The 16,954-nt window shown below is 39.5% G+C and overlaps 1 protein-coding gene across 1 annotated transcript in view; it reads right to left on the bottom strand.

The window, feature by feature from the left end:
• Positions 1-2,803: 2,803 nt before the first annotated feature.
• Positions 2,804-16,954, bottom strand: part of opn4xa (opsin 4xa) — a 41,905-nt gene continuing 27,754 nt past the window's right edge. The window contains exons 6-13 of the mRNA XM_074618052.1: positions 8,376-8,509; positions 7,598-7,801; positions 7,312-7,483; positions 5,842-6,003; positions 5,453-5,560; positions 5,202-5,376; positions 4,350-4,397; positions 2,804-3,871 (exon numbers count right to left, since the gene is read on the bottom strand). Coding sequence (XP_074474153.1) covers positions 3,491-3,871; positions 4,350-4,397; positions 5,202-5,376; positions 5,453-5,560; positions 5,842-6,003; positions 7,312-7,483; positions 7,598-7,801; positions 8,376-8,509 — 1,384 coding nt within the window. The 3' untranslated portion in view covers positions 2,804-3,490. The remainder of the gene's footprint in view (positions 3,872-4,349; positions 4,398-5,201; positions 5,377-5,452; positions 5,561-5,841; positions 6,004-7,311; positions 7,484-7,597; positions 7,802-8,375; positions 8,510-16,954) is intronic.

Genomic DNA, 16,954 nt, shown 5'->3' with positions numbered 1-16,954 from the left:
TTTAAAGGTGAGCTTTGATGTTTGTCTTTGTCATAGACTATAGTGAACTAAATATATTTGGGTCAAAACTCAACATTTTAAGACATCACGTTGGACTGTGGCAAATTATAATGGACATTTTCACAATTTCATAGACAAAACAGTCAAGGAAATTATCGGCAGGTTAATCAATAATAGAAATCATAATTAGTTGCAACTGTTCAAATAGTTTCTTGTCTGGTCTGCTACTGAAGGTGAAGCGGAACAGATTAAGAGGTTTGGCAGCAGTAGGGAGCAGCCTTGTGAATTTTGGGCAGTCTATTAAATTACATATCTGGACATTTTTTCATGTACTCAAAGTTAAAACACTGCGTACTTATTTGGTAGTCAAAAGCCGGTAATCCCTCAATTTGTAAAGTATGATTATAGCATAATCCACAGTTTCAAACAGGACAGGAATGTGTACAGTATACTCAGGTGTCGGCATTGTCCGGTATTTTAATCACAGGGCTGTTTCACACTATTTGAGTTGACAAAAGATTCCAAGATCAGTGCATCCAATGCATCACGTGTCCTGCTACTAATTTATTACGCAATACTTTGTAACACAGAAATCACATTACTGGCTATTTCAGCTCTCAGATGTGTTTTGTATCCTTTTCTTTTTGCTCTTTTTTGTTAAATAAATATACATTGATTTATGTTACATGCTGAAAAGGCATGACATATTCTACAGATTAGCATTAACTGTACTCAGCCAGTGAAGCAGTACAGTAGATACTCTTAGATGTTTGCATTCTGCAGCACAGGTCATCTGGGCTTTCTCTCAGCTACATGTGTGCCATGTCAATATATGGTTATGGACTAATGGGAAGCCCAGCAGCAAAATCCCCCTGTGCAATGTGCTTGAACTACTGAAGTGCACTAGTCCTTTATGTAAGGCTGCAGTACATACCTATAAATCATCTTTGCATAACTGGATAAGCAAGCCGCTCGCTCAGGAAATCTTGGAATTAAAGTTCAAAGACATTTCAACCGGGGTTCTTTCTGGGTATTTGAATCTGAAGGAAGAACACGCTTTAAGTGTCACTCTGGATCAATGGCCTCATCCTTTGAGGCAACTAATTACATGAATATACTGTAAGTAAAAAAGCATGCATAACGTTGTAGAGAAACCCCCTGCTAATAGAGTCATACATTCAGATCCATATTATTAATGGACTTCTGTCATCCTGGTGTCTCAGATGGTTAAAGCATACACAGTGTGGCCTGGTTTTAAATCCAGTGTGGGACATCTGTTGATGTCATCCCCTTCTCTTTCTCCCCACTCTGTATCTGTATTTTCTCTTGCTGCTTTATAATGCATGCAGAAATATGGACAAACAATTTAAAATAAATGGGATTAAAAATAGAATTAGAGGAAAATAGATCCTCCTCCATCTGCTTCCTGACAGCACTTCTATGTGGATTTACCAGCATACTATATTTTGTTCTGCAGGCTCACACATATGACAAATCATTTGTAGTAATACTTCTGGAAGGTCATGTTAATAATGCATGTGCTATAATGCATGCATGCAAGTTTTTGTAAGTTGTTGATCATAACGCTTCACAATAACACCACTGGCAAACTGACAACACTGTATTAAAGAAGAAACAGTAAAGATATAAAGACATTTCTCTGAAGTGGTAAAATTATTAATGTATTTTACGCTTTTTATTAAAGTGAAATGTCCCTTGATGTGTCTGTATCAGTATTATTTGCAAGCTCTAAGAAGATTGTGTTGAGAGCAATATGAAAAGTTTATTTCCCACCAAAAGAACACGCATGATTAACCTTTCTAGTTTAAGATTTAACAATAGCACCTAGGGCAACAAATATGAAATATTCAAAAGGTCCAAAATTTCAGTGATTGCTGCTATGCCAATACTGTTCCTGAGAAAATGCAGCCTTATTCCTTTTTTATAAAATCATAACGGGTGATGATATATGATACATCAGGGTGTCCAGTGTCTTTATGGCGTCCTACATCTGGTAGCTGAAATGACTCACTTTGGTTAGCAAAATGCTTAATATCAAATATGTAACATTGGTTCCAAAGTAGCTGCTGTGAATGAGAGCTTTGGGGTTGTATATATATAACGCATAATTACTATATAATGTCAGCAACTTATAAACACTGAACACGGGTATACGGCATCATACATACATAAGGAGTTCTACAATGGCTCATAAATGCATTATAGACTTAATAATCATGCTAATAGTGCATCATAGAAATCCTACTCACAAGAAATAGAGACCAAATTTTCTCATTGCTCATTTAAATGAGTCAGGCTGATAGAAAGCCTCAATTACCAAATAAATAAATGTATAAAAATCTGCTTCCTCACAAAATAAATGAGAAACACTCCAAAAAGAGACAAACTTCTTTCCTTCTGCAACAAGTTGATAATAAATATGGTTGGTCTTTAATTAGTTGTTCTTGGTGCATAATATTTTATACTTTTTTTTTTAAAGGTAATTTTAAAGGGACTATTTGTAACTTTCAGAAATGCTTGTTAACAGCAACACCTGTGGCCGTTAAGTCAATGAAAGTCAGCGTCGGGCTCGCGCTTGCTCGCTCTACATAGACATGAGCGAGCATCGCTCAAAACAGTGAGGCGACACACGTCAGCTAAAACCACAATATCACTCTATATTTCAGCTGCTTGGCAGTAATGTTAGCTGACCAGACAGAGGTCTCTCCATGAATCAATGCTGATCCTAGTATTGGCTTTTCCTGCTTCAGCCTCCGGGGCTGAAGCAGGAAAAGAAACGGCGGCCGGAGGGAGACACCGGAGTTTTGGTCGGAGACAATAACGTTTCTCTCTGCGGAGCCTGTCACTTCACAAGACACGGAAAACCTCTGTTGGTCTGGAGGAGCTGCAGCATTTATTTCTGCACAAACGTCCACTGTACGTTCACTAGATATTCTCAGAGCTAAACTAACTCTTCTGCAGTGTGGAGTGAGCGCGCATGACCGTGAGGTGGAGCGAGAACTAGCGGAGGAGCGGTCTGAACAGCGTAGCCACACATGCGAGCGCATGGGACACCGACCCGGTAGATTTATAGGCGTAAAAAGTTACAAACAGTCCCTTTAAGTTTAGGTTCCATTTATAAGATTTTCCTTTGTTTCACTGTGACAGTGTTGATAGTACCGAGGACGTGCCTCTAACATGAACAAGGGTAGCATTATTTTGTATGTTAACAGCAGCATGAACAGGAGAGGTGTGTGTGTCAGGATTATTAGTTAAAACAGTTGTGTGTACGATTGCACAAAAACCTATAAATAAATGTATTTGGTTGCATTGTTAAACAGTTGAGATAAAAGTTTTAACATATTTAAAAAAGATTAACATTCTTGAACAAAAAAAATAAAACGTTTACTCTGCTGTGTCACAGTCACACATATAGCCACATAGATAAATAAACATATTCAACATTTAGCTCAGAAATCTTTGCACAGACTCAATGAGCAGAACAGTCCAGAGGCTGTAAATGGAGCAACAGTTCTCTCGGTCTGCTCTGTGTGCTTTGTTTTTCCTCACAACAGCTGTGGTCCAGAGGGCCTTTCTTTGCTTGGGAGTGCACACATACAATATTTTCCAGAGAGTCTGGCAGGATGAGGACCTCTGGCTCCTTCTCATCTTTCTCCTTCTGCACTTGCTGTGCCTCTCTCTGTTCGTGTTCGCCCTCTTTCTCTCGCTCATGGTCCCGTTTCTTCTCTTTATCCCAACTTTCAGGATTCTCCTCCCTTCTTCCCAAGACGGGGAGTATTACTGTGTCGACAAAGTCGGGCGACAGGGTGTGGTCACATCTGTTCAGTGAGCCTCGCTCTGGGCTGAGGATCTAAAACAGAATTATCAAATATAAAAGTAATCGATATGACACAGCTCTTTTTGTGAATACATGATTGTGCTGACATGTTATGCCTTTAAAGGGGACCTATTATTAAGTTGCTTATTTTCAGGTTCATACTTGTATTTTGTATGTTTACATGCTTTAATGTTAAAAAAATGCTTTACTTTTGTCATACCAGCTGTGCTGCAGCACCTCTTTTCACCCTCTGTCTGAAACGCTTTGGTCTTTGCAGACCTTTTACATGCACAAAAAAACTATATAACACATTAAAGAAAACGAAAATAAAAAAGCACAAAGGCTTTTAAGGCCCCTTTAAAGCCTTTGACTTCAAAATTATAATTATAAATATAACAATCAGCACCTACCCTACCTGTTCCTGGCTTTGGCTTCCCTTTTCCTTGGTCTGCTTAGCCGATGACTTGAGCTCTTTGTCCCTCAGAGCTCCAAGGGAGCAGCTGGACCTCACACAATGGTTCTGGTCGATATGGTCCATCTCCACGTCACTCCAAACCTGCTACAAGGGACATGCACATTAATACATGTAAATCAAGGTGAGAGGTATTTACTAATGCGACTCTGTATGACTTCTATCTGCATTTGTAATTGTGGTACTACTAGAAAATAACATGATTAATGGCTGACTATTCATTTGTACATCTTCTGATTAAAAAAAAAAATTAAGACTCTTAAAAAAGGCTCTTAATCTTAGTAATTATTTATTGTTTCCAAGGTATGGACATCTAGCAAACCCAGTATTGTAAAGCTGCAGCTTCAGGAGGGCTTCTCTTGGGAAATTTATACAGTTTTTTATGCAAAGAGAGTCATGTAACATCCACATTGTATAACATAAAGATTTCTCGTGACTTGTATTGGCCTAAAGGCAACTATAAAAACAGGGTTCAAAACCAACACAGAAAATAACTCAACTTAAATAGACACGTCACTTTCTGTGCATTTGATTTCTGTAAGCACGCCACTGATGGTGCAAATTGTCCTGTATTTGTTCTAGGGCTGGCCCCTCTGACTAATAGGTCATTTTTGGTTTTAGTCATCTAAGATTTCTTTAGTCAATTAGTCGTTTTTTATGCTTTTTTTCATGCTGAATGACTTATTTCCAAGAAACGTATGAGCACATCTCTGGTAAACACAAGATTTAAATTATGTGATTATTTGTGGAGAAACTCAGTTTCACAGATCTGCAGATTAAATCAACTAATCCATTAGTCGACAAAATCGATAAAGAATTTATTTTATCGAGGTCAGTCCTAGTTTGTTTCTACTCCTCAAAACCTACACGTAGTGACGAAGCCAAACTCACTGTCTCTGTCGTAGACATGGAGGAGACTCTGTAAAACTTGGTCCTGGAGACCGATGACTGTCTGCTCAGCATCGATTCCCTGAGGGAAGACTCGCTGTGTGACACCGATACACACTTCCTCCTGGGCGCCTGGGCTAGGAAGTGTAGACAGGGAATATTTTCTGCCATGGTGTCTCTGTTGAAAAATTATTTATCTCTCAGCAAAAACTTTTCAAGCTCAGGTTACTGATTAGTCGGATGACTGCACTCACCTGTATTTAGAGTGAATGATGGCGTAGATGAAAGGGTTGTAGATGGCCGACGCCTTGGCTATAACAGCCGGGACAGCTTTGGAATAGGGGCTGAGGCTGCTTCCGTATCTAAAAGGTGTAAAGTGTTTGTAAAGAGTAGAACTTTTAACTATACATCACCTGTGACAATACTGGTACTGTAGTTTGACCCTATTGCATAGCACTTCATCATGCCAGATATAATGATATTTTGCAAGAGGTGGAATATGGGTCACGCTTATGAAACGCTTGAAATGAATTACACAGTGCAACCAAGCATCCTATACGTTTTATGCCTGAATCCACTAAACTGTCAGCTATTAAAAGAAATGATTGGATCATAGAGAGCCCTTGTCATACTGTATATTTACCCAGCCCAGGCGATGAGGGTGACACATGCATAGGGCGACCAGGAAAGCACAAACACTATGATGACCACAAAGGCAATCTTGGCCAGCTTCCATTCAGTCTTGATGGACTGCTGCTGGATCAGGGTTGACTTCCTCACCTGATACCCAAACTTCTCCACATCTCTGTTAGGACACAGAGAAGGAATAAAGGGAATTTTGTAGTCAATATACAAGTATATTCAGAAGCTAATTGATTTAAAATAAACAAAATCTCCCAAAAATATAAATGTATATAGTATTTGCAGAGACAGTTTTTTATTATGTAACCTATGCAGGACTGTAGACCCGAATGCAGACAATGTAACAAACAGGGCAGGCAGGCAACAAACACAGGGTACATCTAATTTTTCTTATTTCCTCACGTGAATATTTTATTCACTGCTTGTTGTTGAGAGGAATGGATCGCAATGATGGCAAACACAATCCTTATCCACATCATCAGGACACGAGATAAGATATGAAATAAGAGAAACTGATGTACCATACAGACAGAGCAGGCAAAGAGTGACACGCTAGCATGCTAAAAGTGCTTAGAGGCACGCCAACTCTTTTGAGGTAACCTTCAAGAAGGTCTACTGAACATTCATCATAGCGTCATCCTACAATATCGAGGCTAGCGTAGATATTGTAGGATGACGCTATGATGAATGTTCAGGCCTTAAGGCCCAGACACACCAAGCCGACATCAAAGAACTAGCGTTAGCGTTGCCTTTGTCTTGGCCGACAAGGTGCATTTGAACACACTGCAAAAGATACAGCCAACGGCCAGTTAGCACGTACGTTCTGCGCCTGCGTGAGAGGAAATAACTCTCCACACCAGCAGGTGGCGGTAGTCTGTATTTGTCATTCAAAAAGGGAAACCAGATATGCAAGCTGTTGTTATGATACGTACAGAAATAAAGCTGCATTTGCCGACCATTGGTGTGTCTGGGCCTTTAAAGTAAATAGCCTATTAAAAGCTAATTCCATTGTAATTTGGATGAGTCCCCAAGCAAAGTCTTGGAGGGTACCCCTGAAATGGGAAACGGCTACACTCATATGCTGAGGGGTGAATTTGCTAACGTGTACGAAAGGCTACTGGTGGACAGGCAAGAAATGACAGGATCTGAAAAAACAGACAAATATGCACACGTGCACAAAAAGAAATTAGAAAAGGGAAGAACTAGAGAGAAAGATGCAGAAGCCACCGTCACAATATATAACGTGCTTGTGATTACATTTAAGAAATTACATTGCGTCAAGCCTCTTTTGAAACACATTCCAGTAAGATGTGAAGATGTGACAGCAGAGGGGAGCTATAGTCTGCACTGCAATGGTATGATGTTTTATATTTATTATTAAGTAGACTTGCTTTAAATGGCAGGTATCAAGTATGTTCAACGTGTTTAGTGCATTAAAGTGCTGCATATTCACCTAGGTTAATTCATTCACCTGCTTGCACGGCGGATTGCCAGGAACATGCACAGATAACAGTAGGATATAATGCCCAGTGGGATGAAGAAGACAAAGCAGCATAGCATCAGAGTATAACTTTTATTGGCTGGAGTAGACGTCACATAGTCCCATGTGCATGAGGTCATCAGACCCTCTGGAATGTACGAACCTTGAGGAAAAAAAAAAAAATGAAAAAGACGTTTAAGAGGGAAGTGTAAAAAGAAGAATAAACAGAGGATAGATGAATAAAACGAGTACGAGGGTGAGAGAATACGTCACTTACTCCACCCCAAAAGTGGCGCAAGGCTCCAGGCTAGAGAGTAGAGCCAAACCAGGGCAATAATGATGCATGTGCGTCTCTTGGAGGTCCAACGTATGGCCTGCAGGGGCTTGGTGATGACAATGTAGCGGTCTAGAGAGATGGCCAGAAGGTTTATCATGGACGTGATTCCAAATAAAGCTCCGCAGAAGGCGTACATTTTACAGCCTGTAGAGGAAAAGAAAGAAGACAGCATTTCATTGGTACGTTTATTTCTTCTGATTGGAAGAATATGTATAACATGAGATAAGTAATATGAATAATCAGGACTTCAAATTGCAATTCATACTGTTCATATAGACATTTTGTTTCAGAATCAGGTTAATTGAGGTCATTGGCTGAATGCTACTACATCTAAATGTTACTATCCTCTTTACATACATTTCTAATGACTAAACATATAAACAACAGCCACAGATTCTAACATAACACACGTGTATGTATTTTTTATTCCTTAAAAAGCCTAACCAGGAACAAGGACTGCAAATTAGCTACGGCTAGAAGTCCTACATACGTTGCATCGGTTGCACTTTATTTAAATGTAACAGTGCCTACATGTATTGGCCCTGTCAAATAAATAAATAAATAAATTCTCAAAATATTGCATTGGAAAGGCAGATGTCTTTGCATTAATTGACATAAAAATATACATAGGTCCATACATAAACAGCATTGATGAATACATAAAGAATGTGGCTATTTTTGGAGTGCATAATGTATAATTGAACGTGAAAAAAAATACCTGTTTCACCAAAAATCCAGCCCTTGTAAAGGGAGTTAACGAAGAAGATGGGTGACTGTGTAATCGCCATGAGGAAGTCGCTGACCGCCAGGTTCATGATGAAATAATTGGGGGGAGTCCGTAGCTTCTTGTTACTGAAACACATGAGGATTGAAATCAAAATCAGCTTCCCACAAAGCAATATGTTGTTGACACTCACATTATTATAAAAAAAAAAGGATTTTGCCAGAATGGTTAACATATGTAACAGACAGTTGAAGATCTACAGCACAAACATGGCATTTCAACACAATAACAATCTTTTTGTATTTTGTATTTCAGTTGTATTTAAAATATGTTACATTTCTGGCTGTGAAAGGTTGTTTTTCCAAATGACTTTTCCCCAGAGCGATGTACAGACATGTGGCGGGACAGGGATTCATACCCCAGCCGATGCAATATCCATTCAATAACTCTCAAATCCCCATCCTTTCGGACTTAATTCACCTCCCTTACCATAACAGGCAGGGGGGGAGGTGGAAATCAATAATGATGGCACACCTGTACACCCACTTTCAATAAAAGTTCAGATTGATATGAGATGAAAGATTGCAACTCTTACCAGGGGAATCACAAGGTCATATGTGAACACACTAAAACTGTCCTGTGCACATAAAGTGGATTAACCACAAACACACATTCAATACCAATGGATTCAGTGGACTCTCCCTTGGTGACTCATTGTGGCAAGCAAAACCTTTATAGCCAGTAAAGACAGTGACAGCAATATACTTTCTTTCAGCAGCTGTAATGAAAAGAGTCAAAGGACACTCCATCACCAGATAAATCCAATTATAAATGACCTTAAAATTGAAATGTCACTGCAAGAAAAACTGGGTTTTTGGCGCCGGGAACACCCGCAAACCTCACTAAATTCTTGCAATTAACGGTCTTTGAAGTCTGCGTTAACCCCCCTGTGCCATAAATTGTCAAGAATGAACATCTGGCAAAAGGGGAGCTTGGTGGAGGGCAGATGTACACACCTCAAGTCATTGTCATAGCAGTGAAACTTCCTGGCTAGAACCTCCCTCGCTCCAGCATCGGATGAAACCACTACTTTTAAATAGAATAATCACTCAGGACTGGTTGGTAGATCTGTCGCTATTGGTCACCCTGGGCCATTATAATCAGCCCAGTCGCACAGCACTTAGTGAAATAGTCACAAAATTGTATGTATTGATTCATGTACATAGACACAAATTTCACATGTTTTTCTGTGATGGTCAGCACAAAATCAATTCGTTTGTAATCCACATACTTCGCCCAGGAGACCGTTGTTTTGTGTCCCATCTGAAACCACAAAGTTGATTTATTTGTCACGTAACTTCTGTAATTAAGTTGCGTCACTTCTGGAGTTATTTTAACCCAAACTATGATCTTTTCCTAAAGCTAACTAAGTAGTTTTTGTCATGTAACTTTCATACTTAAGTTATACCATTTCCAGTGTTATTTAAACCCAAACCACAATCTTTTCCTAAACCTAATTCAGTTTTCTTGCCCAAGCCTAACCCAGTCAATTTATTCCTAAACCTAACTAAGTAATTTTATTTTGAAAACACTGGAGCAGTAATTGACACGTGCATCACATGTTGCTGGACAGTCATAGGAAAACGCACAAAAAATAAGTTGAAAGCCGTGCTGAGCGTCAAACAAGGGAAATTCGTGTCTATGTACGTGAATCAAATAGATTAAATTTAGTGACCATTTCACAAACTGTCGTGAGATTGTGTTGTTAGAATAAACCCCTCACTTACAATAATAATAATAATTCTAAGTCATGTGTATAATTTGTCAGCTTATATCAAAAATATTAATTTATTGGGGAAAGATAAAAAAAAAACATTTGCGAGGAACATGTTGGGGGGGGGGGGCAACAGGGAAACATCATAAGCCAAATGTCTAGAGAACATCCATAAAATCCAAGCAGTATTGACAGAATATTCCCCGATTGACTTCTACACACGCTTCTGTACTTCCTGAGAGGGTGAACACTAACCACCATGCCCGCACAGCAAGCTTAATCTCCCAGAACAAAGCAGCGCCTTTATGTTTCTTTAATTGAAGCCAAGCCTGTGAACAAGTTCAGGAAGAAAGTTGAATAGCACTGCAAAATTACATTTGTTTGCTAATTAAAAATGTCAATCTTTTTTCCTGATGGCCACTCCTTGGCCCAATCCCAATGTCCCCTCCCTAAGGCCTTAAGCCCTAAAACTTCAGGAACTTAACTGGCGTCACCTGGTAAATGGTTGAGTGTGAGAGGCTGCAAGGGCTTGAACTGGTATAAATACGAATGGGACAGCACTTTGCAGCGACATCACGTTACCTTGACGATGCCAATTGTGGGTTTTTAGTTTCAGTTTTTTAACTGCCAGATTTGAATGTCTCCCAGGCTCTTGCATTACCAGACGAGAGGTAGCCTAATTGTCAAATTATCAATTTACTTGTTTTTGTCGAAACAGCATCATTAAGCAAAATTAAAAGAAATGGTTGATGAATAAATCAGGTGTGTGCGTGTAATATGGCCTATACTTGGATTCATCTGATTTCATGTTTTTTTTTTTATGTTCCATCTTAAATCCGTAATGTTAATGTGGTCTTTCTGTCTAAATGTATTATGCCAGGAAGTGCCGTCCTCTTTGTTTTCCTTTTTTTCATTAACGCCTCTGAGCTTCCCCTGGTAACCTTGTGTTTAACGTCACAAAGGTATGAATTGTGGGTAATTCCCTCTCCTCCCCTCACCCTTTTAGAGTTCTGCGAACTTACGAAAAGTGTGCATGAAGGGCTCAAAATAGCTGCGAGAGAGCCCTCAAACACTTTTCGACGATTGGACAGCAGGACAACAGTGGGACAACCTTCACAGATTTTGCGGGAATGCGCCTCAAAGTCTGTGAGTCTGTGTGTGTGGACATTGGGTTTGGGCCATATATTGTCCAGAGGAGATAAAAACACAACATGCAGTGGAAACAGATGCACATAAAATCCATTCCTCCTGTGAAATGAGCTTATACTGCATCAGCCATCAGTTAAAAAGAAGAAGAACTGTTTGCATATCTTAGGACAACCTGAATATGTTGCTATTCATACAATCTCACTTCATGAAAACCTGTGATACACATTTACACGTACAAAGTTCTATGAACACTAATGAGCTTGGAACTAGCGGTCTATGTGGGGCCCGCAGCAGATGCTGCCAGTGCTTTTTCTAAGGCTGTGAGTTGGCACAGATGGTCGTGTTGTAATGCATGGTAATAACCTTCTGTTAGCATGCCATAGCTCACTGCACACACACACATACACACCTCAATTTGCTTTTTGGCAAAAGCCTGTAAATAAATCAAAGCTAATGCCTTTGTTACACTGAAACAAGCCCCCAGAAACAGTGTGGAAGGCTACCAATGTGTGGTGTTTTTCTCTATTTGTTGAACTATAGAGATATCTGAAAATCACCTAAATCTAGTTTTGTAAATGCAGGCTTCAGAGAACGATTCATAGAAGCCTTTGATGTCTTTCATCTGCGAAGAATCAGTGTAATCACTCAGTGAACATTTTACACTCACATTTATTGCATTATTTACCGCGATATAAAACGTATAAGGAGTACAGGGACACAGATGCTGGATGGATATTTGTTCCAACTCGAATGAAAAGAATGATACCATGCCTCCTTGTTCTGGATATTTAAAGATACCGTAGTGTTCATATAGTGCCAACTGAATATTTACTTTATATCGCCTCCATGTACCATTAAAAGCCTCTGCATTGTCCTCCTTGTTTTGCCAACTGACTGTAAAAAGACCAAAAAGAGTAAACCATCCACAGACAGATAAGTTGGAGTGTATTTGTGTGTTTACAAGCAGGTGAGTGGGTATGTACTGAAGTGTGAGTGGAGTGGAGATTGAGTGATGCTACATTTGAGATGGATGTGTGTCACTGGAGGTTGGACCTTAATGCAGAAAACATGTCAGGGCCAGGGTTTGATCCAACACTTGGCCCTTCACTGCATTCAGTGGACTACTATATACCCAGGAGTAGCCAGAGTGTATATATATATACTGTATGTTACATATACACATACATATTGACTTTAGTGTTATTCATTTCAACTATATTTCCAGGTCCTTGATATCCTTAAGTGATGCAGTATGTAGAAATTGGCATCAGAGTTTTTGGTCCAAAATGTGTGTTAAAATGTAAAAAGTAGTTTTGCCATAATTACATTAGTTGGCAGAATGGTGGTTCTTCATTTGTATTCAATACCAAAGTGTTGCTCCAAGCAATGTCAAAAAATAAGTCAGACACAACATCACCACACAAGAGTCAGGTAGCTCTGTAACACCAAGTAATGAAAGCCAGTGAACGCTATCTTTGGTTGCTTTTTGGCTGCAAAATAACGAGGCAGGGAAGATATATTATAGGTTACATCTCCATGCATGTCACTGGCAGTCAAAACCAGTGGCAATTTTAGACTGTTTTAGACTAAATTTTAACTCTGCACCTCTAAAAAATAATAAAAAAAACCCCTAAGGAATCCATTGGTACCAAGCATATCATGCTAGCTTACTGGGAAGGAGACTAAATAATGCTCCACAGTTAGGCTAAATTTTGGCGATGGAAAAAACTGGCATAGCCATTTTCAAAGGTGTCCCCTAACCTCTGACCTCAAGATATGTGAATGAAAATGGGTTCTATAGGTACCAACGAGTCACCCCTTTACAGATATGCCCACTTTATGATAATCACAATCAGTTTGGGGCAAAAACATGCAGTTTTTTGCAACCTTAAAATTGCTGCAACAACTTATAAGACATAATAGAACATGGGAATGGCCATCATATACTTCACTCGTAATGTTCTAAACCCTTCAACACTTTCACAATTTATATATATACTGCTGAACTGCTATCTCCCCTGCAGACTTCCTGTCTCTCCCCCCCTAAAAAAGACAAAAACGGGTCTAACTCTTAGGGTTAATTATTAGGCCTATTATTATTATTTTCTGAAATTTTTAGATTTTGCGAACCTGTCTGTTTGAGACATTGGACAAACAATTACAGGTTTAAAGGGCTTTATTTAAACATGTTTAATATCCAGTATTCTTGCTGTTACACACTCCGGTACAGCAGGTGGTGGCTTGCACCTTTAACGTTGGCAGTCCGCCAGTAAAACCAAAGGACAAGAAGAAGTAGATAGTGAATTTCATGATGACGCAGATTAAAAACACAAGTAAGTTGAATTGTTTGCAAATAAAATTGCTGAATGGCGCCTGAATTTCGTGTTTTCCTTTACGTAAATGAAGAAATGTCCACCATAACTTGATGCAGAAAAGGCAGAAATGTGTGCATAAAAATTCACCAGAATGCAGGAAATTGTCTGATGCTCAACATTTCCCTGACTGTACACATGTCACAATCTCATGGATGCATACCTAGAGGAGAATCTATAGTGGGGCACATAGTAGTTGATTGGATTACCCTGAGCTGCAGTACTGTTATTTCAGCTTGCTTGCCCCCTTTATGTGGTTTAGGTGGTTTTGTAGCACAGTGTTGGCTGTAAGTAAATAAGGGCTGACTGGATTATTGAATTTATGCATTGATTTATCCAGTACAGTTCAGAAAATCACTGAGCCGCTTCCTGCTATTGAATGCCTGCAGGCTGGTATGAAGACCTTTCTGCCTCTGCTTGTGACATCAGTGCTTAGAACACATGTGCAAGAACACACTGTTTCCCCCATTTCAGCACGCTAAATCTCTGCAACACCCAAACGCTGCACAGTGTACTGTACAGGGTTGAAAGAACATCGCATGAACTGCTTAAAGGGGACATATGATGCTCATTTCCAGGCTCATGCTTGTATTTTTGGGTTTCTACTAGAAACTTCAATGTTGCAAAAAACACATTATTTTTCTCATACTGTCTGTGTGAATATACCTGTATTCACCTTCTGTCTGAAACACTCCGTTTTAGCGCCCATCTAACGCTCATCTCCACTCTCTTAGTATATAAACGTGTATAAATACAGTACTGTAAGGCACAAGCAAGCAATGGATATTGTGTTTTTCAGCACAACATGGGCTATTTGAATATGTATGCTGCAGTGATATCACATGCTATTGTCAAAAGAAAAAGTAAAAACGGAATTTGAATGTTTCAACATTTCATTAATTTTTTACAACAATCCTCGTAGCTTTGTAAATCGGCGATGTGCCATTTTGCAATCATCATTGGCACATTGCTTTGCGCACGGTTCACCACCTAATAACACAGCTTGTGATTGGAGAGCAGAGTCTGGCAGATATCTCATTCACCAAAACAGTAACATTAAAGAGTTGTTTGTATAGACGGCATTAGATTATTAGATTTATTGCTTTTATCATTACTTTTTAATGTCCAAAAATAACAGTGTTTCCTTGATGGATTACCAAGCCTCTGGATGAATTATAAGGGCAAGTGACAGCTTGTTGTAACGGCGGGACGGTGCACTGCAGGACAGTTTTTAAAGTAAGTCGCCGCATATATCCGTAAAAGAGATATTGTTCTATTAAAAGTATGAAGTGTGTGATTTTGCAATCACTGGTGACTGACGTGACCCCAGAGGGTTAAGCACCCCTCCCAAAAAAGCTCAGTCTCCTCTAATTGACTTGCGAAAAAAACTAAAAAATGGTGCACCTTTGCAAAGGTATAGCTCTCAAGCTGTGGCCGATATATTCCAATAAGCCTGTATGTGACATAGGAAGGGGAGCCAAATCTGAATGTCTGAACCCAAATGTACTGTATGTGCACAAACACTGAAAAAGGGAGTTTTTCAAGATATGTCCCCTTTAAACTGTTGACTTTGAGTTTGTTTTGCTTGTCTCTAAAAATTAGGCACTGGTATATATACTTTTAGTTATTGGTCACTAGTTATGATATTAAATAGATTAATATATTCAGTTGGACATATTAGAGAATCCATTATCCAGTCAGATATCTGTGCTATTTGATATTGTAATATTGTAAATTACTACTATTAAAATACTTAAAGTTAGCTCCACCTCAACCAGCAACAGTATCAACATATATATATATATATATATATATATATATATTGGATTTATATAGCGCTTTATATTAATCTCAAAGACGCTTTATATAACATAAAGAGGCCATTCCGCATAACAAGTACTTTTATGCTGATACTTAAGTAGAAGATCTGAAGACTCTTTCCACCTCTGGTAATAAGGGACGGTTTATTTATGTAGTCCGATTAACAAAACAGCTTCTGTGAACTCACATATTTGGGAGTCCCAGCAGAGCTTGAACAGTAGAGCACTGTGCCAACTTCAAAGAATTTGTTCATAAGACCAGTTCATGTGCAAAAAGATGATGAAAAATGCCAGTTGAGGTTTGTTAGAATGCTAAATAGGCACATCAAACCATGTTGGTGGATTAAAATGCCATCATGCTGCAAATGAGAATGTCAGTCCTTAGGGAATTTCTTCAGTTGGATACTATTTAGATGTGTAGTCACTGTAACAGAGAACTTCAATGTTATGGGTTGATCAATGTGTTGTTGTTTTGAACCTTCTGATCTCTTTTTTTTCAATATGTCCCTTGTTATTTGTCAAGGCACTACATTTCTAGTACTCTTAATAACCTTAATTAACCTTAATCTTTTGTGACTATTTTGTTTTAACGGTGAGCTCAATTACAGTTTTCACTACACCATTTTTATTTTAACAATAACCTTCTACTTGTTTTAAAAATGGTTATTTAGAACCTATCAATACTGATCTATTAAATATTGCAACCCAAGCACCAGACTTTGACTCTCTGGAACAGGTGCTCACGGAAGACCTCGCAAAGCTGGACCAGTACTGCAAAACCTGGCGCCTAAAACCAAGCCCCGCTAAAACAGTCTCCAGTGTATTCCACCTCAACAACGCAAAAGCTGCTTCAGAGCTAAATATCCAACTCAGCGGACTTAAGCTGAAGCACGCCCTCAACCCAACTTACCTGGGAGTGACACTTGACAGGACCCTATCCTTCAAGGAACACCTGAAAGGAACGGCAGCTAAGGTGAAGACTAGAAACAACCTGCTCTGTAAGCTCGCTGGCTCAAAATGGGGGGCAGCAGCCCCCACATTGCGCACCTCGGCACTGGCCCTTGCTTACTCTGCAGCAGAATACTGTGCCCCTGTTTGGTCCAGGTCACCCCATACACACCATGTGGACACCCAGCTCAACACAACCATGTGAATCATAAGCGGGACTATTCGTTCAACACCACTCCCCTGGCTCCCTGTCCTATCCAATATAACCCCCCCACATATCCGGCGAGTAGCATCTACTCAAAGGATGCTTCAAAAGGTCGAAGACTCTCCCCATCTACCAATCCATGCAGACATCTGCAACCCACCCACTGCCCGTCTTCCATCTAGACGACCAATATGGAAGAATACCCCACCAGCCGACTTCACCACCCAATCAGCATGGGAAAAGGAATGGGAGTCCAAGGATGTCCCAAACAAACATCTGGTGTCAGACCCCACCCTACAGGTCCC

Source organism: Sebastes fasciatus, chromosome 19 (assembly GCF_043250625.1).
Source record: "Sebastes fasciatus isolate fSebFas1 chromosome 19, fSebFas1.pri, whole genome shotgun sequence".
NCBI classification, from domain to species: domain Eukaryota; kingdom Metazoa; phylum Chordata; class Actinopteri; order Perciformes; family Sebastidae; genus Sebastes; species Sebastes fasciatus.
This window is presented reverse-complemented; position numbering and strand designations above follow the sequence as displayed.